This window comes from Rattus norvegicus, chromosome 10 (assembly GCF_036323735.1).
Source record: "Rattus norvegicus strain BN/NHsdMcwi chromosome 10, GRCr8, whole genome shotgun sequence".
NCBI lineage: Eukaryota > Metazoa > Chordata > Mammalia > Rodentia > Muridae > Rattus > Rattus norvegicus.
In genome coordinates this window covers 18,555,680-18,580,893 of record NC_086028.1, presented here as the reverse complement: position 1 = coordinate 18,580,893, position 25,214 = coordinate 18,555,680, and the positions used below count along the sequence as shown (strand labels likewise).

At 40.4% G+C, this 25,214-nt stretch overlaps 1 protein-coding gene across 11 annotated transcripts in view; it reads left to right on the top strand.

Annotated features, from left to right (window-relative positions):
- Ranbp17 (RAN binding protein 17) overlaps positions 1-25,214 on the top strand; it is a 302,529-nt gene that overhangs the window by 26,269 nt on the left and 251,046 nt on the right. For 9 of the 11 annotated variants that reach the window (XR_010055172.1, XR_010055171.1, XR_010055174.1 and 6 more), the window contains 8 exons: positions 1,910-1,975; positions 7,223-7,327; positions 9,003-9,168; positions 11,638-11,711; positions 14,439-14,558; positions 16,392-16,538; positions 17,324-17,496; positions 20,356-20,549. Coding sequence is in view for 6 of the 11 variants with exons in the window: in XM_063268960.1 (XP_063125030.1) it covers positions 1,910-1,975; positions 7,223-7,327; positions 9,003-9,168; positions 11,638-11,711; positions 14,439-14,558; positions 16,392-16,538; positions 17,324-17,496; positions 20,356-20,549 (1,045 nt within the window). In the remaining 5 variants the exon portion in view is untranslated. Of the gene's footprint in view, positions 1-1,909; positions 1,976-7,222; positions 7,328-9,002; positions 9,169-11,637; positions 11,712-14,438; positions 14,559-16,391; positions 16,539-17,323; positions 17,497-20,355; positions 20,550-25,214 lie in introns of those variants that run through there. The other 2 variants (XM_063268959.1, XM_039085897.2) reach the window with 2 other exon arrangements.

The following is a 25,214-nucleotide window of genomic DNA, read 5'->3' as shown; positions in this document are numbered from 1 at the left end:
CTGGATTTCCTGTATGTTTTGGACCAGTAGCTTTTTCCGCTTTACATTATCTTTGACAGTTGAGTCAATGATTTCTATGGAATCTTCTGCTCCTGAGATTCTCTCTTCCATCTCTTGTATTCTGTTGGTGAAGCTTGTATCTACAGCTCCTTGTCTCTTCTTTTGGTTTTCTATATCCAGGGTTGTTTCCATGTGTTCTTTCTTGATTGCTTCTATTTCCATTTTTAATTCCTTCAACTGTTTGATTGTGTTTTCCTGGAATTCTTTCAGGGATTTTTGCGATTCCTCTCTGTAGGCTTCTACTTGTTCTCTAAGGGAGTTCTTCACGTCTTTCTTGAAGTCCTCCAGCATCATGATCAAATATGATTTTGAAACTAGATCTTGCTTTTCTGGTGTGTTTGGATATTCCATGTTTGTTTTGGTGGGAGAATTGGGCTCCGATGATGCCATGTAGTCTTGGTTTCTGTTGCTTGGGTTCCTGCGCTTGCCTCTCGCCATCAGCTTATCTCTAGTGTTACTTTGTTCTGCTATTTCTGACAGTGGCTAGACTGTCCTATAAGCCTGTGTGTCAGGAGTGCTGTAGACCTGTTTTCCTCTCTTTCAGTCAGTTATGGGGACAGAGTGTTCTGCTTTCAGGCGTGTAGTTTTTCCTCTCTACAGGTCTTCAGCTGTTCCTGTGGGCCTGTGTCTTGAGTTCACCAGGCAGCTTTCTTGCAGCAGAAAAGTTGGTCTTACCTGTGGTCCCGAGGCTCAAGTTCGCTCGTGGGGTGCTGCCCACGGGCTCTCTGCAGCGGCAGCAACCAGGAAGACCTGTGCCGCCCCTTCCGGGAGCTTCAGTGCACCAGGGTTCCAGATGGCCTTTGGTGTTTTCCTCTGGCGTCCGAGATGTGTGCACAGAGAGCAGTCTCTTCTGGTTTCCCAGGCTTGTCTGCCTCTCTGAAGGTTTAGCTCTCCCTCCCACGGGATTTGGGTGCAGAGAACTGTTTATCCGGTCTGTTTCCCTCAGGTTCCGGTGGTGTCTCAGGCAGGGGTCCTGCCGCTCCTGGGCCCTCCCCCACGGGAGCCCAGAGGCCTTATACAGCTTCCTCTTGGGCCAGGGATGTGGGCAGGGGTGGTCAGTGTTGGTGGTCTCTTCCGCTCTGCAGCCTCAGGAGTGCCCACCTGACCAGGCGGTGAGGCCTCTTTCCCAAGGGGTCTGGGAGCAGAGAGCTGCTGTGGGCCGGGATCCGAGGGCGTGGGACCTCCGGCAAACACAGGACGTGCCCGGTCCTAGATGAACTCTGCCTCTGTGTGTCCTGATCTCACCAGGCAGCTCTCTTGCAGCAGACAAGTTGGTCTTACCTGTAGTCCCGAGGCTCAAGTTTGCTCGTGGGGTGCTGCCCACGGGCTCTCTGCGGCAGCAGCAACCAGGAAGACCTGTGCCGCCCCTTCCGGGAGCTTCAGTGCACCAGGGTTCCAGATGGCCTTTGGTGTTTTCCTCTGGCGTCCGAGATGTATGTACAGAGAGCAGTCTCTTCTGGTTTCCCAGGCTTGTCTCTGAAGTCTCTCTGAAGGTTCAGCTCTCCCTCCAAAATTCTTTTAGTTATAGAAAGGATAATACTTTTTCCTACATACTTTTAGGGACCAATACTAGGCAACTGTGATGCTTTGATGTTTAATTTTTAAAAGTATTGCTTGGGGGCTGGAGAGATGGCTCAGCAGTTAAGAGCACTGATTGTTCTTCCAAAGGTCCTGAGTTCAATTCCCAGCAACCACATGGTGGCTCACAAGCATCTGTAATGGGATCCAATGCCCTCTTCTGGTGTGTATGAAGAGAGCAATAGTGTACCCATATAAATATAATTTTAAAAAGTATTGCTTGGTTTACACTTAAGAGCTCATCATGTCTCACGTGGTTCTTTTTCTAAAGGGCACAGTGGAGCACTGCATAATAGGGGTGATAATCCTTTCCGAACTGACACAGGAAATGAACCTGGTAAGTTTTTCCATGTAATAGGACATGGAACTTGCTTAGGTAATATTGTTTCTTTGTGGCATGAAACTCTTAACTGGTCAAGTCTTTAAGTATTTGTTTTACTATTTGGAAAAGTAAATTAGAATACTTTCATTAAAAATCACAACCATAGGGAAAAAAAACATAGAATAACGGTAATGGGAAATGGGACACGGTACTTTTTCCCTAGAGAACTGTCTTCATTCTTGTAGATAGAATAATATATTAACTATACAAATGAAGTGTATAGGAAAGGAGAGCAAACTCTTACGCGTTTCTAAGTAAAGAGCAAACAGTTTAGAAGATTGATTCCTAACCATGGGTGAATGGCACCATCTATCCAGAAACAGATAGCTTGGCACTCTGTCACTATCTGTGTTGTCTTTTTCAACCTGCACAAGGAGCATTTTCAGAAACTAACCTCCCCCAACCTCAGCATCTGAGGGCGTGCCCCATGCCATGTCCCCTTTTGCTGAAAGCATGGGTTTCAGTGGGAGAAAAGCAGAAGTTGCTCTGCATGGAGTGATTTTATAAAGGGAGTTTGGACTCTCAAACTGGCACCCTCCTGACTTGTGCTCATGGTGCGGAATGTGAGTGTGCACATAAGGAGAGCTGCTGTCCAATTGCCAACTCCCTGTGTAGTCACAGAATAGTCACAATATCGTATAATCGAAAAATATTGATTACTGTTCAGTGAGTGATGAATTAAGACATTTTATAGAATTTCCACATTTTAAAACACCTTAATTTTGTGGCCATCAGTTTGCTTCTTTAGTTTTATGGCCATCAGTTTCCTTCTCACAGTTGTGTGAAGATTGTCTGCTATGGCAGTTCCTTTCTCCACTTCAGGAATAGCCAGCTGTGGGCAGGAATATGACAGGGACCTTGCTTAATCTGTAAGTGAGTTTGAAGAACTGGAGCTCAGCTAAAAATAGTTTTAGCATGTCAGTTTACTTTTTAAAAGTAAGAGACTAGTGTAGTAACCACAGGCAGCCAGCTTTCATATTTGCTAACTTCAAAACTGATTCCCTTCTTACTTAACCACCGAGAGCAGTATAGGCTACCCTGAAGGTGAGGGAAGGCGAGGGAGGGCTTTAGGCTTCCTCAGTGCCTTAGTTCCCAGCTCCTCACTTAGTTCCTTATTAACTGGCAATGTGGGTTCTAATAAGAGTGTGTCTTGGAGAGCAACCAAGTATCTTTTAAAAATACAAAGGAACTTTCAGTAACATTTAGAGGGCAGAACAAAGATCTTTCTTGACCACTTGATAAGCTGACATCATGATTCCCTTTCCCCCTACGCCCCCCCATTCCCAAAGCCCCAGGGAATACCTTTACATTTTCTTCTACAAGGACATTCTTTTTCCTACATGATCATGATAGGACCATTATATTTTTTAAACATGACCTTTTGCTACTTAGACCTGCTTCCCCATTTAGCCCCAAAATGTCCTAAGAGTTGATGCCTGCTTAGAATCAACATGTTTGCTTTTCACAGTGTTAGCTTTTTCTTCTGGGAGGATTAGTCATAGGAGGATTCCCTCTGCTTTACAACTTGGCTTGGTCAGGGTTACTATTGCTGTGATGAAAAATCATGACCAAAAGCAACGTGAGGAAGAAAGAGCTTATTTAACTCAGTTCCATGTCAAGGTTCATCATCAAATACAGTGAGAGCAGGAACCCAAGCAGGGAGGATCCTAGAGGCAAGGGTTAATAGAAGAGGTCATACAGGGGTGCTGCTTACCACCTTGCTCCCTATGGCTTGCTCAGCCTGCTTTCTTACATAGTCCAGGACCATAGGCCATGGATGATACCACCCACAATGGACGAGGCCTTCCCCCATCAATCACGAAATTAAGAAAATGCCATACAGCCAGATGTTATGGAGGCATTTCTCAATGAAGGTTCCTTCTTTTAGAAACTCTAGTTAGTGTCAGGTTGACATAAAACTGTCCAGTGCACAGCATGACACATAAGTTAGTTCGTGTTCAGTGTCCCTCATTGTTCAGTCCAGAGTGCGTTTGTTTATCAGGTATCAGCAAGGACACATGGCCTTCTTAGCGTCTCTTGCCAGGAAGCATATGGTTTGAGTTGACTAATAATAGGTAATGCTCACTTTGATTTCTTAATTAAATTAGTCTTTACTCAGCTTCCTTATTCTCTTTTTCTCCTTATAATTATTAAATATTTTATGGAGAAGTACTTTATACTTCTGACAACAGCCTACGTTAATATAGGTTTCTAATTTTATTTAATAGATTATAATTTACCAGTAAGAAACCTTTCAAGTTGTCCTTTGTATCCATTCAACATTCACATTCCCTCACCAGTCTTTTTTTGGAGAATGGGTTTCATGTAGCTCAGGCTGGCCTCACATTTGCTATGTAGCAGGGAGGGAGTGACTTTGAACTCCTGATCCTCCCGCCTCCCAAGTACCAGGATTTTAGGGATGTCCCACTATGTCTGTCCCTTTTTGTTCATCTCATACAAGATTTCCAAGTTATCCACAGATAGAAGCCCCAAATTTCTTTGATCCTACAGCTGGGAGGCTGAGGCAGGAGGATCATGAATTTGAGGCCAGATTGGGATGCATGGAGAGATCTTTAAAGTATGACTTTTGGCTCTGTAAGTTGGAAATATATCTTCTATTGAGCAGATTTTGCTGAGCTTAATTTGGGGGTGGAGGCGTAATTTTCCACTTCAGCTAGTATTTCTGCTGATCAGATTTATATGTGGAAAGTTCTGTGTTGTATAATGTTCAGAAGTATACTGTATACTCATTTGGTATGATTGTGGTTGTATCTTTTTATTCTTCCTTTATTTATTTTTTATTTTTATTTTTTCTTTTTAAAATGTGGTTTCTCACTGTCGTAGCCCTATGTGGCCTGGAACTCATGGTATTCATAGATCAGACTGGCCTTGAACTCAAAGAACTCTGCCTGCCTCTGCCTCCTGAGTGCTGGGATTAAAGGTGTGCACCATCACACACTGTCCAAGTATGGATATGTCTCTTAAGAAAAAGATCTAAACATAATTTTCCTAAAAGTTAAGATAGTAAACATTATCCTATATTTCTAGAAGCCGAACCCGCTGTTCCTTAAATATATATGTTATTCACATGCCTACACAGTAGGGACATACATGTGTAATTTGGAGTGGTTCTGCAGTCTCTCTCAAACAGTGTCTACACATGTGACCCCCGTGCAGTGAGCATGCAAGCCTTGAAGAAGGCACTGGTGAAGGCAGATTTGACTTTTGCTTTATGGCCTATGCTTTGTACAAATTTTCTTTCTTTCTTTCTTTCTTTCTTTCTTTCTTTCTTTCTTTCTTTCTTTCTTTTTTGAAGAATTCTGCATGATTTTCTTTGAAGAGAGGTGATGATAGCCTTTATTAAGAGCAGATAGACTGCTGGCATAATACCTCGTATGTAGAAGGTACTCCATAGAAACTTAATGACACTTTTCTTTATGTTATGGGTGTGGTAAAGAATACTATGCATTTTAAAGATTGATTTGAGGATTAAGTGAAATGATATATTAAGAATACTTTGTAAAGAGGACTTGGGATACTGTATACTTTTACTGATTTTTATGGTTTTGCCATTGTTTTTGGCATGAAAGAAGTGAGAGAGGTGAACCTTAAGTCTGATCAGTGAAGGACGGCTAGGAGGATGACTCAGCAGGGAAAGCACTTGGCATGCAAACGTGGCAACCGGAGTCCCCATCCCCAGAATTCATGGCATAGCCTCCTGGGTGTGGCAGTCGGCTTGCAGTCCCAGTGCATGGGGTTCAGAAACAGGAGCTCAGCAGGGCTGGCTGGCTAGATAGATTAGCCAAAATGGTGCACTCAGTCAGCTTCAGCAGGAGACCCTGCCTCAATATATAAAGTTGAGAGAGGTCAAGGTAGACACACAGTATCAACACCAGACCAACTCCATACACATGCTCACATAGGTGTGCTTATACATACATGCATACCACACGCACATACAGAGAAAGGTTGACTTAGAGCACTTGCTGTAAATGATAATTAATTAAAATCACACATTGGCTACTGTCATTAACTACTTTCTATAGTTCCTTTGAACTTTATTATGTTTAATATTTTATAAGTAAATGTAGCATTTAAGAATACTCTGAATTGTATCTTAGAGCTTAGAAAGTGTCAGATAATCAGTTCTTAGCTCACTATATGTATTTATATTTATTTAGTTCTGAAAATAGCAGGAAAAATGGTTTCCTACTGTCTTTCAAATAGCCAAGAGATAAGTAGTAAATCTACAATAACTTTAGGCCACGGTGGTAATAACTACCAGAACTGGCCTTGTTTATTTCCTATTGATAAATGGAAATATATAGTATATATGTACTGTATATTTATATATATGTATTGTATTTATAATACATATATATTTGTCAGGGATACGGGTCAGTACTGACTATAAAACCCTGCATTTCTTGGGTGTTAAGCAAATGTTCTAGTACTACTGTGTAAATAATTTTTACATTTTAGATTAGGGACTGAAATCCTCTAGTCTTAGTAATTTATTCTTAAAAAGTTAATTTCTGGCCAGGTGATGGTGGTTTATGCCTTTAATCTCAGCTTTTGGGAGACAAGAGGCAGAGGCAGGCAGATCTCTGTGAGTTGGAGGCCAGCCTGGCCCCCATAACTAGTTTCATGACAGCCAGGGCTACATAGTGAGACCCTGCCTCCAAAAAATTAATGATTTCTGTTAGCTGATAAAACATTCAGAGATGACATGTTGTATACATAATCAAATTCTTGAGTCTATTTCTACTTTTGTTTTCAAAACTTTAGTGATATAAATCCAGTGACATTTAAATACTTTTATATAAGATATTTTGTAACTAATCCATTTAGCTGATTCACATATTAGAATGTGAAGATTGTTTTAGAGGTGGCATTGTAGGTATTCTGTAGGTGTCACTTGAGAGTTAGGGAAGTTATATATATTATATACACTATAGGGCAGAGCTCAGGAACACATGATCCCAGTGTCTGTTGTTTTACTTCTGTGTCCTATATTGGCACTGAAACCCTGATAGTTTTGTGGTGGACTCTAACGTTGTCTCTGCCCTGAGGGATTGCCATCAAGTCTCTCTCCTAGGCTCTCTCCTAGGCTCTCACAAGCTCTGTTTCCATGATTTTCTGATTACTAGTGCCATTATGCTATGTAGTAAGTTTGCCTTACATTTCTTGACCTTTTTTTAGGTTGATTATTCCAGACCTTCAGCAAAACATAGGAAAGTAGCTACCTCATTTCGTGATACGTCTCTAAAAGACATTCTAGTGTTAGCCTGTTCTCTCCTGAAACAGGTAAGTCAGCTGCTGACTGGACTTCTCAGCTACTGTAACCTGGGAACCAACCTTAAGTGTTTTGAATGAGTTTCGGGCACACTGTTTTCCTCTGATTTCCTTCAAGAGATTTGTGGTCAGTCTTAAATATGGTAAATCTGTACAAACTTTACTCCCTGGGTGTGGAAGATGATGCCGTAGAGAATTCCGTGTTTGTGTTAGGTCAATAGCAGTTTTCACCTTCTTGTTGTTGATTTTTACTTGAACAGACTAACTGGGGTTTTGATCTCTTTTTCTGCCCACCCATATGGAAAACTGCAGCTTTCCATTTCCCCATGATTTCCCCGAGTTCTTTAAGAGTTCCTTTGGAAAATTGGCATTTACTACTTGCTTTTAGTGCACCATGGAGCATTCACAACTTTCCTCCTTGTAGGCTGGCTCGGATGCATGGAGAATGCCTCCATCCTACTGCTCAAGCTTGTCTACTTGTGTTGTGAAGCATTTCCCAAACATCTCATTAAAAGCTTCGCTTCCTATCTGTTCAGTTCTCTGTTGTAGCCTAAGTGTCCTTCGTCAATACTTGGGACCAGAAGAGTTTTAGAACTTTGGAGCGTTTTACATTTTAGAATATTTGTATAAACTTTACCAGGTGAAAAATTTCAAAATCTGAAATGTGAAATTCACCAAAATCCAAACCTTGATAGCTCAGAAACTTTACATTGCAGCTTATTTCAGATTTTAAGTTGTTTAGATGAAAATTGTTCTCTTGTATGTTAACATTGATAATTACTGTAGTAGGCCTAATTAAATGACCTTTTTAAGAATGTTCTTGTAGCCTAGCAAGCGCAAGGCCCTGGGTTCGGTCCTCAGCTCCGAAAAAAAGAAAAAAGAAAAAAAAAAAAAGAATGTTCTTGTAGTGTGGGAAAATATCATTTACAAGGATAGCTAAAATAGTATAGTTGATGTTCTTGAACTCCTCATCTGACTGCCTATGGTTAGTCTGTTTACATATACATGTTACACTGGATATTCTGTCTACCCACCTCGCCTCCCTCTGTGTTATTCTTGGAGAAGTCTAGGGCTCTTTACAGATAGTTCAGAATGTCCAAGACGTACATTCTTGGGGACTGGCCTTAGCAAAAAGTGGTCAGGACCGAACTCCAGAAGCTTGTGACTTTTACCGACACTCTCATGGCCTTTGCCAGTGGAATGCATCTCATTTACACAAGATGTTATTCCAGATTCTCTTGAAGAAAATTAAGCCTCAGCTTTTTTTTTTTTTTTGTTGTTGTTGTTGGTTTTTTTTTGTTTATTTGTTTTTGTTTTTCAAAACAGGGTTACTCTGTGTAGCCCTGGCTGACCTGTAACTTAACTCTGTAGACCAGGCTAACCTGGAACTCAAGACATCTGCCTGCCTCTGCTTCTGAGTGATGGGATTAAAGGTGTGGTGCCACTACTGGCTTAGGTCACCTTTTACAGCTTTAGAAGGCAATCGGCAATCTGTAGTTAAGTATATTTTTATTCTTATTTTACAAGGTGAAAGTTGGAAGTAGACTGTTGTAGAAATGTGTGGACAACCATTTTTGTTTTCTTTTTACTACTTTTTACTTCACATTAAAGAAATACTTAAATTTATAAAGTTGCAATTCTTTTAGTGATAATGTTTTATTATAATGTTTTATTTCTAACTTTGAAGGTGTTGGCCAAACCTTTAAATCTTCAGGATCAAGATCAACAAAGCCTGGTGATGCAAGTCTTAAAGCTGGTCCTCAGCTGCCTGAGCTTTGACTTCCTGGGCAGTTCAGCAGATGAGTCTGCGGACGATCTTTGCACAGTGCAGATTCCAACAACCTGGAGAACAAGTAAGAGAGAAGGAGGGTTAGCATGAGAGATAGTCCGTGTACACAGTGCAGAATTAACCCAGCCATGTGGCCTGTATTGTAGAGCTACTTAATTCTGAGTGCTCTAATTCAGAGCAACTATAATACTCAGTAGTAATGCCTTGCCCAACTCACATCATACTAACAGCTATATTTTGATTTCAGGAAAAAGACAAGCCCTAGAGCTGCCTACATAGATAGGGGAGGGTCTGACAGTTACTCAGAGGTCTTGTTCCGAGTGCCAAGGTGAACGAATCAGAGTAAGGGCCTGAGCAGAGCAGAGTTGGGGTTTACTGTGTGACAGGAGGAACACCCAAAGGGGAGAGCAAGATGTCTTCCCACATTGCAGAACGATAATGTCACTAGGGCACCTCAGGGCAGATGTGGGGTAGGGGCTACAGGATGAGCATCAAGGAGACTTTATTCTGGGTTGGGTCTTCACCTGTACACCTGGGAGACAAACTGACTGCCATTGGCTCTGTGGTTGGACCTTTCCCTCCTATAGCTGTGTTCTTGCAAAATTAAGCTAGAAAAGCATCAGATTTGGGGATATCAGATAGAAGGTTAAAGACTTCAGTTTAGGAATAAAAGATTAATAAATAAGGGGTTTAGCGTTCTACATCTTGGTGGTGGTGGTGGTGTCATAAACAAACATATGCACCTGAGTGCATATAAAACTTGACTCAGTATGGCAGGAGGATTGTATTGGGCTTGCGGCTGTGGTGTTATAGTGTTGTTTTTGTAAGAGATCACCAGTGGTGATTAGCTTTCGTAACTGTATGTGATTTTATAATTCATTAATCTTAGAAAATTTAGCTTTTTAAAAAATTGGACATACAAGGCAAAGAATAGAAATAAACTTTTAAAAGTATGTGCTTAATATTCCTAGAGATATACACCAGGTAAAGCACTCCTGAGATAAGAGTAGAACATTTGCCATGTAATTTAACAATTTAGTAAATAACCTGGAAGAGAAAATTAATAAAATTTACAAAGTAGAATTAAAATAGCCAGATGTTTAATAGAAGAGAAAGTACATGTGAGAAAATTAGACGGTGAAGCCACATGGTTGCGATTTGACTATTGGAAGTTTTAGAAAGAGAGAGTAGGAAATTAAAAACCCAACAGTGTTCCCAGCAGTGAAGGGTGGGATATGAATAGGCAGTTGCACCAGGCACCCAGGTATTATGGGTGAAGAAAGATGTGCACTAGCTTTGCATTTATGAAATCCCAGGAAAACGGCTTGCAGTGCTGGAGGAAGGAAAAGTCTTCGTCGTTGGGTTTGAATCTAGGGTGGCAGTAGGCTTCACAGTAACAACAGTGCGTTAGCAGCCTCAGACCTCTGCAGGGTTTCAAACTCAGTGGAAATTATTAAAAGCAAGATAATGTTTTTGGATGTGCAAGTCCTTCCAAATTTCTCCCTCATATACTTGCTTTTAGCAAACTAACATACAAGTCAAGAAAATAGAAGTGGGCTGAAGAAAGAACCCTTCAAACAAGATGACAATAAACAGATATAAAAAGGAAACAGGATGTGACAAAGGACTTGAACTTGATCAATGAGTGACAGGTGTAGCAAATGGAAATAATGTTTGATGATATCGGTTGGATGGAAATGTTAACTTTTTCATGTATTTGTGAATTTGTCAAAACATTTGCCAAAAATTAGTAAGGAAAAGATATACACAACTAAGCCAATTAGCTTAAGTACAGAGATAATTGCAAGTGTGAGATACAGGTAATATTCTTCAGCTCGACTATTCTTTGCATGGTTAGAAATGTAAGCACTTTAGAATTGGTTGTCTCACAAGTTGTGATTATAGTGGGAAGGGAAAGGATGGATATTTCAGAGAATGTTGGAGATGGGATTGTAAGGTAGGTTAGAGAACTGAACCCTAATACAGTTAATTAAGGTTAGGGTTCAGGTGGTATCAAATGAAACTGTATGATGACCATTCTTTAAATGTAAATATACCAATGGGACAGGACACTGTTGCTTTTTATAAACTTTCTAGTGCTACTTATCCCTGTCCTTGTCATTTTAGTGTGAATGCAAACTAACATTCTACTTAGAAGTGTAGATACTGTACAGAACTAAGAGTCATCTTAGCTAGCAATATTTTATATCTATACTGTTCTATTTATCAAAGGAAAAAACCCTTAAGAATCAAAATAGACTGTAGTGGTGGATACCTTTAATCCCAGCACTCAGGAAGCAGAAGCAGAGGCAGGATCTCTTAATTCTAAACCAGCCTGGTTCACAATGCAAGTTCAGGGCAACCAGGGATATGTAGAGACACTTGGTCTGGAAAAGCCAATATTAAATGAATGAATAAATAAATAAATAGCCCAGTTGCAGTGAGTAGCCATGTGTAATGGTCTTGATATTCTTATGTGTGTGATAATCTTTTAGTGAAATTAATGGTGTTAGAGAAATCATCTTTTTTCCAGTTTTCCTGGAGCCAGAAACGTTGGATCTTTTCTTCAATTCGTATCACTCGCTTCCACCTCTGCTGTCTCAGTTAGTAAGTACATGCGATTCAGTGGTCCTTAAAGCGGAAGACCCTCAGGAGTCGGTTCTTACCGCTCTGCACCACTGGGGAATTGAACCGATGGCCCCACACCTTTGATGTCAGTGTGGTAACTGAGCTGCATGTGTAGCTTCTGGTTTTGCTTCTGTGTATGGTCTTACTGTGTATAGTCCACGCTGCCTTCAAACTTGTCTCCCATCCTCATCCTCCTCAGTGCCAGGCTCAGCCTTGTCCATGTGGTTCTTTTCTAATCTGAAGTAAGGGTAATATATATTCACTCAAAATTCTTTTTTTTTTTTTTTTTTTTGGTTCTTTTTTTTGGAGCTGGGGACCGAACCCAGGGCTTTGCGCTTCCTAGGCAAGTGCTTTACCACTGAGCTAAATTCCCAACCCCCACTTCAAAATTCTTATGCATTTAATTGAGTTATATTTTTCTAATTCTCACTTCTGAATGCATTCAATTTACACATATGCTAACAAAATCTGTTAACAGAATCTGTTAACAGTCAGTCCCGTTGTGTGATTAAGCTCAAAACCAGTAACTGATCCTGGCTCCTGCCAAAGCCAGGACAGTCTAACAACCTCTGCCTGCATCTCACCCCTAACTCACGGTGCTCAAGTCAGCCACTAGGACTGTCCTTCTCACCGTCTCTAACTCTGCTTTACCTGCTGGCTACATGTCTCAGGTCTGAGCGGCAGTGTCCATCAGAAACCTCTGAGACACACACCAAGGTGACCACTACTTGATTAGTGCTTGCCACTGTCGCATGTGCACTTTAGCATCTGTTACACAGAGCTTTGAGACGATGGCATCGTTCTTGTTGCGTCTAAGATCCAGCAATGCTGGGAAGAGTGTTAAGTTCAATATTTAAGCTACTAGAATTGGAGAATTGTGTCTGTGGAAAACTGTTGTAGATTTAAAGTGCATTTGTTTGGATGCCACTTCAAAGGAAGACTTGGATTGCCAAGAGCTCTCCTATTGAGTGTCGAGCTGCTCCCTTAACTCAGCAAGTCTGTTCTTGACTTTAATCTGAGTATCACAGGGTGCTTATCTGATGTTGTGCCTTGTCTTGTTCTTTTTCTTTCAACTAGGAAATTGCTTTTAGTTGTTTGAAAAGCGTGAAGTCATATGATTATGTTTTAGTATAAAGCAAAAATATATTCATGACTTTAAAAGATGTAAAAGAGAACATCTGCTTTGAGGTCCTGGTCCCCTGCTATGCATTGCTCATCTGGCTTCATGTTCACAGTGGCCTTGCAAGGTTAATAACACTGTCCGCAGTAGGTTGACCTGAACAGAAAACAGACCCAGTGTCTAATTGACTTTCCCCAGGGCAAGAGTAGATACTGGCATTGCGATTAAAGCCCAGGCCTTTTTATCCCCTAAGTTATGCACTGGAGGTTTGCTATGCATATACTGAGGATTCCTGGTTCTGTGTGTCAGGGCTGTTTGAGGAGGATGGTTTTGTTTTTTAACAGTAAAGGAAGTTAGAAACTGGAGTGTGGTCCAAACAGAAAGACTTTCATGTTTGTTCTCATTCTTATCCTTATCACAAGATCCAGACATTTTGTATGAATCTCCTAATAGAAATATTTTAACATTGGCAACTAGTGGTAATTTTAGCTGGGCAAGTAAATATATGAACCCAGGTTAAACACGCAGACATCAGTTTGTCCTTTATATGAGAACAGAATGCTGTTGGAGTTAGGAACCTAGGTAATGAAATGGCCTGGAAATTTAGCGAGATAACTAGGTCAGAAATACTCCTTAGGGACTTTCAGAGAATTACTAACTCTTCCAGCAGCATTTTCCAAACTCCCCTATAAGATACTTCTGAATGGCATAGAATAAGTACTTCATGACCAAATAGATTTGTTATATGCCTGATTCAGTTAAGGATTTTTCTCTCCCTTTCAGGATTACATAATTTGTAAGATTATTTTGTTTCTGACACCTAGTTCATTGGCTCATAGACAGTAAGGGTATCTTAGGCAGCCGCCCCCCCCACCCCCGAATATATCCATGTCTAGTGCCTGCATCGGCAGATTTGGCATAGAGAGCTTATAGAATATATGGCTCCCAATTAGGAAGAATAAAGGGATTCAGCAAGAGGGTGCAAATAAGAACACAGTGGTATAGAGACACCCCACAATCATGAGAATGGCACTGTGACACCCTCCTTTTTTCTCCTTAAAATGTCCTTTGGACCTTTGTGTGTATGTGTTGTGTGTGTGTGTGTGTGTGTGTGTGTGTGTGTGTGTGTGTGTGTGTGTGTGTGTATACACTTGCACTTTCTCTATAGCTGTTAATCTTAGTTTCTTGGGACGGTATCTCTGAGCCTGAAGCTCCCTTCCTCTTGACTAGAATGGCTGTCTGTCTATCCGTAACATAACACTGACTGATGTTACAGGACATGTGGTATGTCTAGTTTCATATTCAGATGTCTGTGTAAGTGCCAGGACCCACGGAGTCATCTCCCCAGCCCTTGAGGCCCCTTCCTTTGTAAAATGCAGATCACAAATTAAAACCAAAATGTCTAGGTTTTGAAAGCCAGATAGAAAAAATGCCATCTCCAAGCAGAGGGGAGTGAGGAAAGACTTTAAAATGACTGAAGAATACATACAAGTGCTGTTTTAGTGTGGGGCATAGGCTTGTGGATGGTCATACTGGACATAGCTACTTTTAAAATTAAAAATTAAAAAAATTCTGTTGTTTTCTAGGCACTGTCATGCTTAGTTCAGTTTGCTTCTACAAGAAGATCCTTATTTAGCAGTCCTGAACGTGCCAAGTACCTTGGTAACTTAATTAAAGGAGTAAAAAGGATACTTGAAAACCCCCAGGTATTTATAAAATAACTTAATATTTAGCATATAGAAATTATATTTCTGCTCACTGGTACATAACAAAAATTTTTATATATTATGTTTTGGGAAAAACATTTAGTATTGTATTCATCTTCCTGAGATATTATTTACTATAATTATTATTTTTTAAATCAGAGTATTTCAAAGTAAATATGGTATTCCTTCTCAATTTTGTGTTTGTATGACTAGAAGTGTGCTCTATCATGCTTCTGTCTTCTGTCATTGGACTTTATGTCCCCGTTTGCACTTGATAAGCTGCTCCCGTGATTGAGGCGTGTATCTGCTTTTGAAGTAGGAGACAACTTAAACTTAATTGTTAATATTGAAATATGTTACTTTAAATTTTGAAATAGTGTCTTTTGCCCTCTTGTGGACACTGGTTTGTAGCTTTAGAAATAGACGCATTCGATCCAGCCCTTTGGTGTTAGGACCCACGTGCAGACACATTCATGAGAAGTGTAGAATGTCTAACAAGAATTGTTTGACTTTCAATTAATCTTTTTCTTGTGTAAAATATTTGTGGTTTTAGCCATGGACACGTAAATGACAGCCTAAAGAACTGTCTCTGTGCTTCTCGGTTCCTGGCAGTTTGGGGCCCTCGGTTATCCTTGTATAGAGATGACGAAGTACTATCACTCTACAAAGGCATTTGCTTTTTGGTTTTGTTACTGTTTTTTGTTTGTTTATTTTTTGTATTTCTGGCTATTGAAGGTTTTTTTTTTTTCATTTTAGTTTTTTACAATATTTTTGTTTAACAATTTCCTGTGTGTATGTAATGTATCTTGATTATATACATCCCAAATACCCCACTGCCCACATCCTCTATACCCCAGTAGCTCTTAGGCAAAGTATTTTATAATGAATACCTTTATATATATTTCCAATGTTAGTTTAGGTCTCATTTTCCCTCATTTTGCTCATAGATGGGGTTTTACTTAAAAAGTCAAAAGTAATTTGTGTAACTTACTATCACAAGCTATATTGTGGGAGCTGTTTGGCCAATGTAAAAGCCAGTCTGGTATTTTAGAGTCACAACTGTGTATGAGAAGACCTGTTCTATGATTTATTTTTGGAATTTGTCCTAGTTAATACATATTAATCTTCTTTCCTAGAGCCTCCATTAGTAAAATTCTTTAGATTCTTCAAGTATTAGTATTCAACCAATTCATTTTAAAATTTGGTTCTATGCCAGCTATTCTGCAAAGTGTTTAGATATAGAGGTAACGTGTTTGGTATGCAAGTCGCTCTAGAAAGGTCTTTCTTGGGCTGTTCCTTTTTAAGTTCTCTTATAAAAGTCACCTGTCACCTACATGCTGTTTCCTTCACTGCAGTAATTTATTTGAATGCCTTGTCATTTAGAAACATTAACTTGGGACTACATTGCCTATTAGTAAGTGTTGAATTGAAATAATTTTCTGTGATTTGTGTTTGTGTACTTGTATAATATACACACATGCGAACGCGTGCGCTTGAGCGTGCATATACACACACACACACACACACAGACACACAGACACACACACACACACAGACACACAGACACACACACACACACACAGAGGCTTTTGTGTAATATGTTCCCAAACATATCTTCATCATCTTGGCTCGATGCTGCATCTAAAATCTCTGTTTAGACTCCTTACTGTAATTGACAATGACACTCAATGTAGCAGGACGCACTTGTTCCCCAACACTGTTATCTGCCCATCCGCCACAGCAAATGCCCACATAAACCAGGGGATTTAGAAAAAATACTTGGGGATTTTTATCAGTTTCTTTGAAGAGCCTTTCTTTTGTATTTTAATTTAGGGTTTGTCTGATCCTGGTAATTATCATGAATTTTGTCGATTTTTGGCTCGTTTAAAGACAAACTATCAGCTAGGAGAATTAGTTTTGGTGAAGGAGTATGCGGAAGTTATCGGATTGATTGCTAATTTTACAATTACTAGCCTTCAGGTAAGTACAAATGTATAATCAAGGTTAAACCCTAATTTTAAAGCAGTTTCTTGGTAAAGGTTTGATGGAGGTGGATTCTTGTTTTAAATACATATTTGAGTACTTAGGGAATTATTATTCTTTACAAAGTTTTTAGGTAAAATAGTCATTGCAATAAAAGAATAAAAATTGATATTCTGTTTAAATTTCTAGTAAATAGTGATGAGAATCTATAATCAAATCTATGAAAAGAAAGAAACAAATGCTTTTATACATTATTGGAAAATTCTTGGAAGTTGATGGGAAGACCTGTTCTCATTTTATATCAGCTCTTGCAAAAAATACTTATGTAATAAATTTTAAGGAAATGCGGGAACATTTTAGTAGTCATTAAAGTACTTGACATAATGAGAGATGTTAGTTTTTTTCTAATACTGCCTGGATTTGTAAAATTTGCTATTTTAAGTGAGCTTATTTACTTATCAGAATAAAAGTTAGTTTGTCAGGGCTGGAGATGTGGCTTGGTTGATAGAGCTCTTTCCTGACAGCCACAGAGTTCCAGGTTCTATCCTAGCAGTGTGCATGGATATGGTAGTGCATGTCTGTAATAGCAGTGCTCAGGATGGGGAGACATGAGAATCAAAAGCTAAAGGTCCTTCTTAGGTACATAATGAGTTCAAGGCCAGCCTTGGCTACCTGGTTTCAAATCAAAACAACCTAAACAAGAACATCACCAACAAAACCCTAGTTAATTTTATCTGTAGTCATTTTGCTGTATGATTTTTATTTTATTTCATTTTTTGTAGCATTGGGAGTTTGCCCCCAACAGTGTTCATTACTTACTAACTCTGTGGCAGAGGATGGTAGCGTCCGTTCCCTTTGTGAAGTCAGCTGAACCCCACTTGTTAGACACTTATGCACCTGAAATCACAAAGGCCTTCATCACGTCCCGACTGGAATCTGTTGCCATTGTTGTAAGGTATTGAAATATTAAATATTTTGTTTTTATCTATCTCATCTTGGAAATTTTAAAGACTGAAGTAAAATGTTGGTTCACTGTTGCTGGTGTACAGTTTGTAAGTCTGACAAGTCGGTACAGTGGTGTAGCCACCACCGCACTCACGATACTGAGAGTCATGAGTGTGGTACTCTCACCTAAAGACACTTGGTCCCTTTTTAGTTAGCACACGGCTCTGGCAATGCCTACTTTTTTTATTTTCCTACAGTTTTTTTTGCCAGTGCTAGGATATTGCACAGATGGAACCATCAGTATTTAGCTTTTGAAATCTAGTGCCTTTCATTTGGCATGTGCATTTGGAATCCCTCCATGTCGTCTCAGGGGTTCCTTCCTTTTTATTGCAGAGTAGAGTCCCATCTGTGACTGTATCTGTGCACCCACTTTCTGTTCCTGACATTTGGGTTGTTCACTTTTTTAGCAATGGGAATGAACTACTAACATCATTGATGTGCACAATTTTATACGAATGTGTTTCCATTTCTCTGTGTAAAGTGCCTATATATGGGTTTCCTGGTGGCGTGGTAAGCATATATTTTCTTTATGAAAGCTGCCAAACTATTTTCCAAAGTGTCTGTAACATCTGCTCTTACACCTTCAATGAACACCTAAGTTTGATCTGCTCTGGACTTGACTGCTGGCTGTTGCTGGTCTTTTCAGTGTTATAGTAAGTCTAACACGTGTGTAATGGTATCTCACTGTGGTTTTAATTTTTGTACCATCAATAAGTCATGATACTTATAATAGTGAACATTGTTTCATATGCTTATCTGTTCTTATTCTTGGCTAAGTGTCTATCAGATTTTTTGCCACAGAGCTAAAAAGATAGCTGAGTAAGTGGTTAAGAGCACTGGCTTCTTTTTCAGAGGACCCAGGTTCCATTCCTAGCAGCCACATGATGGCTCACAGCCATCTGTCTGTAATCCCAGGAAATCCGAAGCTCTCTTCTGGCTTCCATGGGCAATCAGTCATACACATGGTGCACAGACATACACATAGGCAGAGCTCTCATAAAATAAAATGAAAGTAAATAAAAAAACTTGTTGCTAACCCCTTTTAAAAATGAGTTACTTGTTTAGATTACACAATGGAGTACTACTCAGCTATTAAAAACAATGATGGGGTTGGGGATTTAGCTCAGTGGTAGAGCGCTTGCCTAGCAAGCACAAGGCCCTGGGTTCGGTCCCCAGCTCCGAAAAAAAAGAAAAAAAAAAAAACAACAACAACAACAACAAAAAAAAAAAAACAATGACTTCATGAAATTCCTAGGCAAATGGTAACCCAATCACAAAAAAAAAAAAAAAAATACACATAGTATGCACTCACTGATAAGTGAATATTAGTCCAAAAGCTCTGATTACCCAAGAAACAAACCACAGACCACATGAAGCTCAAGAAGAAGGACGACCAAAGTGCAGATATGTCCCGTCCTGCAGGACAGTCAACGAGGGTCCTGAGGGTACCTGGAAGAGACTGGGGGACAAGAGAGGTGAAGAAGGACGCCAAGACAAGAGTCTGATCAAGGCAACAACTTTATTTTTTCCCAAGGCTGGATTTATACCATAGCAGGGTTAACAGAGGGAGGGGATAAGTGGGAAACATCTATACAAGCCAGAGAAACAGCTCTTGTGGTCAGGCAATCGACTGTCGTCAGCAGGATGTCAGAAAGGTCACAAGTTTGTCATATCATTAGGCAACCTGACCACCAGATGTTGGTTTCTCAGAGAAGTCACAAGTTTGTCATATATTGTTGTTAAAAATTTGCCCACTCCATGGATGTGACTCCATTGTGAAACTCTGTTCTTAGTAATCCACATATCTTTCCACCTGTGCCCCATTTTAGTTACTATACATAAAATAAATGTTGAAATCTGATGATGTGAGTCTTCCAACTTGGTTTTCACTATTCAGAATTGTCTTGGTGATTGTACTTCATTTTTTTCTCCATGTAAAATTTAGCATTAGTTTTTTAGGCTCGTATTTTATTTAAAAAATGCATTATTATTGTATGGGGGAGAGTACATGCCTAGCACCTGTGTGCAGGTCAGAGGACATTTCACGGGGTTGTCTTGCTCCTTCCATCTTTATAGAGTTCCAGGGATCAAGGTCAGGTCCTCAGTCTTTGCAGTAAGCACTGTGTCAGCTGACTCATTGCTCAGTCGTGGAATTTCTACAAGGAAATTCCTGCTTCGCTGAAATTTTATCATATGTCATCTGTTAATCTGGGAGAGAAACTGAGATTTTGGCAGTGTCGTGCCTTCTGGTCAGCAGACATGGCTGGCGCATCTGCCTCGTTTGTTTGCCTCTCTAGCTTCCTTTGGTCAGTCCTTTATAACGCAGTGTTTAGATTTTGAGCATCTTTAGTTAGATTTAGTTAGTACCTTTGTATTATGCTTACTTAGTTTCACACACTTACTTTAGAGAACAGCGTCTCATGGGACCAGGGTAGCCTTTATGTACTTGTAACTGAGGCTGGGCTTAACCTCCTGCTCCTTTGTCTGTGTTTCCTGAGTGCTTGAGCTAAGGCAGGAACCCTCACCCTACTTAGCATGCTGTTTAAGTCGTGCGACACTGTTGTTTAATATTCCACTTTCACTCTCTGCCATTAGAGAGCAGCTAAGTTTGCTATGACTTCACAGTAAGTTCACTTCTTAGGTCTAATAGCTTTTTCTGTGTGTGTGTGTGTGTGTGTGTGTGTGTGTGTGTGTGTGTGTGTGTGTGTGTGTTAATTTCTATGTGCATAATCATGTCAACTTCATTGCAAAGCTTCTGTGTTGTGATTAAGGTGTACCACATTGTAAGCGAATATCTTTCCTATTTCAGAGATAATTTAGAAGACCCCCTGGATGACACTGCTACCGTGTTCCAGCAGCTGGAGCAGCTGTGTACAGTCAGCAGATGTGAATATGAAAAGACGTGTACTCTTCTTGTTCAGCTATTTGACCAAAATGCACAGAACTATCAAAAGCTTCTGCATTCTGCTTCAGGGCTAGCTATTGACATGGCTATTCAAGAAGGTCAGTCTGTGCTACACAGTTGTGAGCAGTGTGCCATAGTGAGTAGAGCCGTCAGTCACTGTCAGAATCCTGCAGTAAGCCAGGTACGGTGGTGACACCTGCCTTTAATCCCAGCATTCTGGAGCAGAGGCAGGCAGAGCTCTGAGTTTGAGGCCAGTCTGTCTTGAGGTAAACTAATTTTGTGTTTCCCCCATTCTGTCTAGTCCCTTAAAACCACTGATTATATATTAAGCTGTTGGGTATTTTGGTGACTTGACTATTGACCTTTAATATGTTTATGAGACACACAGGCAACAACTCAACATGGACTCATGAGGAACAACTACTAATGATCCTCAAGCAGACAGTGTGATGTTATTGTCTTTGAAGTTTTTCCTTCTTTTCAATAGTAGACTGGACACTCAAAGTCAGCTAGTAAAAGAAGCCAAACCAGATTTTATTTTTATTTATTTATTAGTCTTCACCATGGCTTTTATTTATTTATTTTTAATGTTTAAAAATTTTATTTGCTTTGTATTTTTCTTAAATTTTTTATTAGATATATTCCTTTACTTACATTTCAAATGTTATTCCCCTTCCCGGTTTCCTGTCCATAAGCCCCCATTCCCTCCCCTCCCCTATACATCCCCCCTCCGCCCCCCCTTTTTCCCTTGCACTGGGGGTCCAACCTTGGCAGGACCAAGGGCTTCCCCTTCCACTGGTGCCCCAACAAGGCTATTCTCTGCTACATATGCAGTTGGAGCCCTGGGTCAGTCCATGTGTAGTCTTTGGGTAGTGGTTTAGTCCCTGGAAGCTCTGGTTGGTTGGCATTGTTGTTCTTATGGGGTTGCAAGCCCCTTCAACTCTTCAATCCTTCCTCTAATTCTCCCCAAGGGGGTCCTGTTCTCAGTTCAGTGGTTTGCTGCTAGCATTGACCTCTGTATTGGACATGCTCTGGATGTATCTCTCAGGAGAGCTCTATATCTGGTCCCTTTCAGCATGCATTTTTTAGCTTCATCCATCTTATCTAGTTTTGGTAACTGTATATATATATATATATATATATATATATATATATATATATATATATATATATATATATATATATATATATGGGCCACATGTGGGGCAGGCTCTGAATGGCCATTCCTTGAGTTGCTGCTCTAAACTTTGCTTCCATATCCCCTCCTATGGATTTTTTTCCCCCTTTTAAGGAGGAGTAGGAGCATCCGAGTTTTGGTCATCCTTCTTCTTGAGCTTCCTGTGGTCTGTGGATTGCATCTTGGGTAATTCGAGCTTTTTGGCTAATATCCACTTGTCAATGAGTGCATACCATGTGTATTTTTCTGTGATTGAGTAACCACACTCAGGATGATATTTTCTAGTTCCATCCATTTGCCTATGAATTTCATGAAGTCATTGCTTTTGGTAGCTGAGTAGTACTCCATTGTGTAGACGTACAACATGTTTTGAATTCATTCCTCTGTTGAAGGGCATCTGGGTTCTTTCCAGCTTCTGGCTATTATAAATAAGGCTGCTATGAACATAGAGGAGCATGTGTCTTTGTTGTATGTTGGAGCATCTTTTGGGTATATGCCCAGGAGAGGTATAGCTGGGTCCTCAGGTAGTACAATGTCCAATTTTCTGAGGAAGCTCCAGACTGATTTCCAGAGTGGTTGTAACAGTTTGCAATCCCACCAACAATGGAGGAGTGTTCTATTTTCTCCACATCCTCACCAGCATCTGCTGTCACCTGGGTTTTTATCTTAGCCATTCTGACTGGTGTGAGGTGGAATCTCAGGGTTGTTTTGATTTGCATTTAGTCATCCTGATGACTAAGGATGTTGAACATTTCTTTTGATAATTCACAGCTGAGAATTCTTTGTTTAGCTCGGTACCCCATTTTTTAGTAGGGTTATTTGGCTCTCTGGAGTCTACCTTCTTGACTTCTTTGTATATATTGGATATTAGCCCTCTATCAGATGTAGGATTGGTAAAGATCTTTTCCCAATCTGTTGGTTGCCATTTTGTCCTAGTGACAGTGTCTTTTGCCTTACAGAAGCTCTGAGATTTTATGAGATCCCATTTGTCTATTGTTGATCTTAGAACATAAACCTTTGGTGTTCTGTTCAGCGAATTTTCCCCTGTGTCCATGTGTTCGGGGCTCTTCCCTACATTCTCTATTAAGTTTCAGTGTATCTGGTTTTATGTGGAGGTCTTTGATCCACTTGGACTTGATCTTTGTACAGGGCAATAAGAATGGATTGATTTGCATTCTTCTACATGCTAACCTGCAGTTGAGCCAGCACCATTTGTTGAAAATGCTGTCTTTCTTTCACTGGATGGTTTTAGCTCCTTTGTCAAAGATCAAGTGACCATAGGTGTGTGGGCTCATTTCTGGGTCTTTAATTCTGTTCCACTGATCTACCTGCCTGTCTCTGTACCAATACCATACGTTTTTTATGACTATTGCTCTGTAATAACTGCTTCAAGTTATTTATTTTTATTTTCTTCCCAGTCCACCTCCCATCCCCACTGTTCTATATTCTATACCTCCTCCCCGTCCAGCCTCCCAGTCTCCACAAGGATGCCCCCACCCCACCTGCCCCACCAGACCTCTAAACTTCCTGGGCCTCCAGTCTCTTTGAAGGTTAGATGCATCTTCTCTGACTGAACTCAGACCCGGAGTCCTCTGCTGTATGTGTTGGAAGCCTCATCATAGCTGGTGTCTGCTGCCAGGTTGTTGATTCAGTATTTGAGAGATCTTGGGGGTCCAGGTTAATTGAGACTGCTGGTCCTCCTACAGGGTTGCCCTCCTCCTCAGCTTCCTCCAGCTTTTTCCTAATTCAACCAGAGGGATCAGCAGCTTCTGTCCATTGGTTGGGTGCACATACCTGCATCTGCCTCTTTCAGCTGCTTTTTGGGTCTTTCAGAGGGCATTAATGGTAGGTCCCTTTTTGTGAACCGCCCCATAGCCTGTGAATGGTGTCAGGTCTTGGGCCTCCCCTTGAGCTGGATCCCACTTTGGGCCTGTTGCTGGACCTTCTTTTCCTCAGGCTCTTCTCCATTTCCATTCCTGCATTTCTTTCAGACAGGAAGAATTATGGATCAGAGCTTTGGGTGTGGGATAGCAACCCCATCCCTTACTTGATGCCCTGTCTTTCTGCTGGAGTGGTTCAATAAGTTCCCTCTCCCCACTCTAGGGCATTTCATCCAGTCCCCCTCCCCCCTTGAGTCCTGCTGGTCTCTCACTCCCCAAGTCTCTGGTGTTTTCCAGACCGTCCTTCCAACCACCTTCCTCTTGAGGTCACCTGTTTTCATTCTTTCTGCTGACTCTCAGGGCTCAGTCCTCCCCCACCCCCCAATACCAGATCCTGTTTCCCTCTCCCTTCACCTCCATCCCCTTTCCCTCCCCTCCCTCCTTCCCTACTTGTGGGCTTTTAACTTTTATCCTTATTATTTCATCTTTAATCTTTCTGATTGAGGGTGCACTGTTTGATTCCTTCAAATACTTTCAGACAGATAGCAATCAACAATTTTTTTTCAGATTTTTAAACTGCAATATCCGGATGAAATAATTGGTAGTTTGTATTAGTTTGTATTGTATGCAAAACAAGGGCTTCCCTCGCATGCACCCTGCGGTTTGTATTGTTAGGTGCTGTTCTCACTATCATTCCCTTCCAGCTCCCCTGGACCCTGCTCCTCCCTGCTTCTCTGCTCCCCTTTTCACTCTGGAGTGTCATTCCTGTTTCTGTCTCATGCCTTCCATCCCTTCCTTTCCTCCTTCCTCATTTTTTATGACCCTTTGTCTAGTTTTATGACATATACAACACCCACAGTTATAAATATACCCTTTTATACTATCCCCATGATATATATATAATATAATTATATATTGATATATTGATTATATATATTGATAATTATATATAATTATATAATGACATATATAATTATATATAAAATTATATATATATAATTTTAAATCTACAATCTTTGTATGGGACAAAACAAGCAATATATGTCTTTTGGAGTCTCTTCAAATAATGATTTCTGGTTCTATCCATTTCTACCAAATGTGATTTCATTTTTCTTCATAGGTAGACAAAATGCCATTGTATATGCGTACCCTGTTTTCTTGATGTGTTTGTTTGTTGATGGGCATCTAGGCTGGTGGCATTTACTAGCCATGGCAAACAGCACAGCACTAAACACGGAAGCACAAGTCCCTCTGGTCCCTTAGGAGTAGATCCGGGAGTGCTGTATCTGGGTCATGTGTTGTCTGTTCTCATTTTCAAAAGCGACTCGACTCTTTCTGTACTGGTTGCACAAGTTTGCATTCCCACCAGCAGCAAATGTGTATTCTTTTCCCATTCATGTTCTCATGTGTTGTCTCTGTCCTCGTCATTCTAAAACTGCTCAAGGACTTCTCAGAGCAATTTTACATTTCCCTAACTGCAGGGATGTTTGATGTGCTTCCTCATGGGTTTTGAATCCATCTGGTCTTGCTGATAGAGTAATGCTGGCTTTATTGAGTGACTTTGGTAATGTTCCTTTCCTTTCTGTTTCCTTGTGTATGTATTTAGTATATGTGAGTGTGTGTACCTATATGTGTTTGTGCGGGTTCACATGTGCCTGGATGTCAGATGTTGGATAGAGTGTCGTTTTCAACCACTCTCCCTTTAC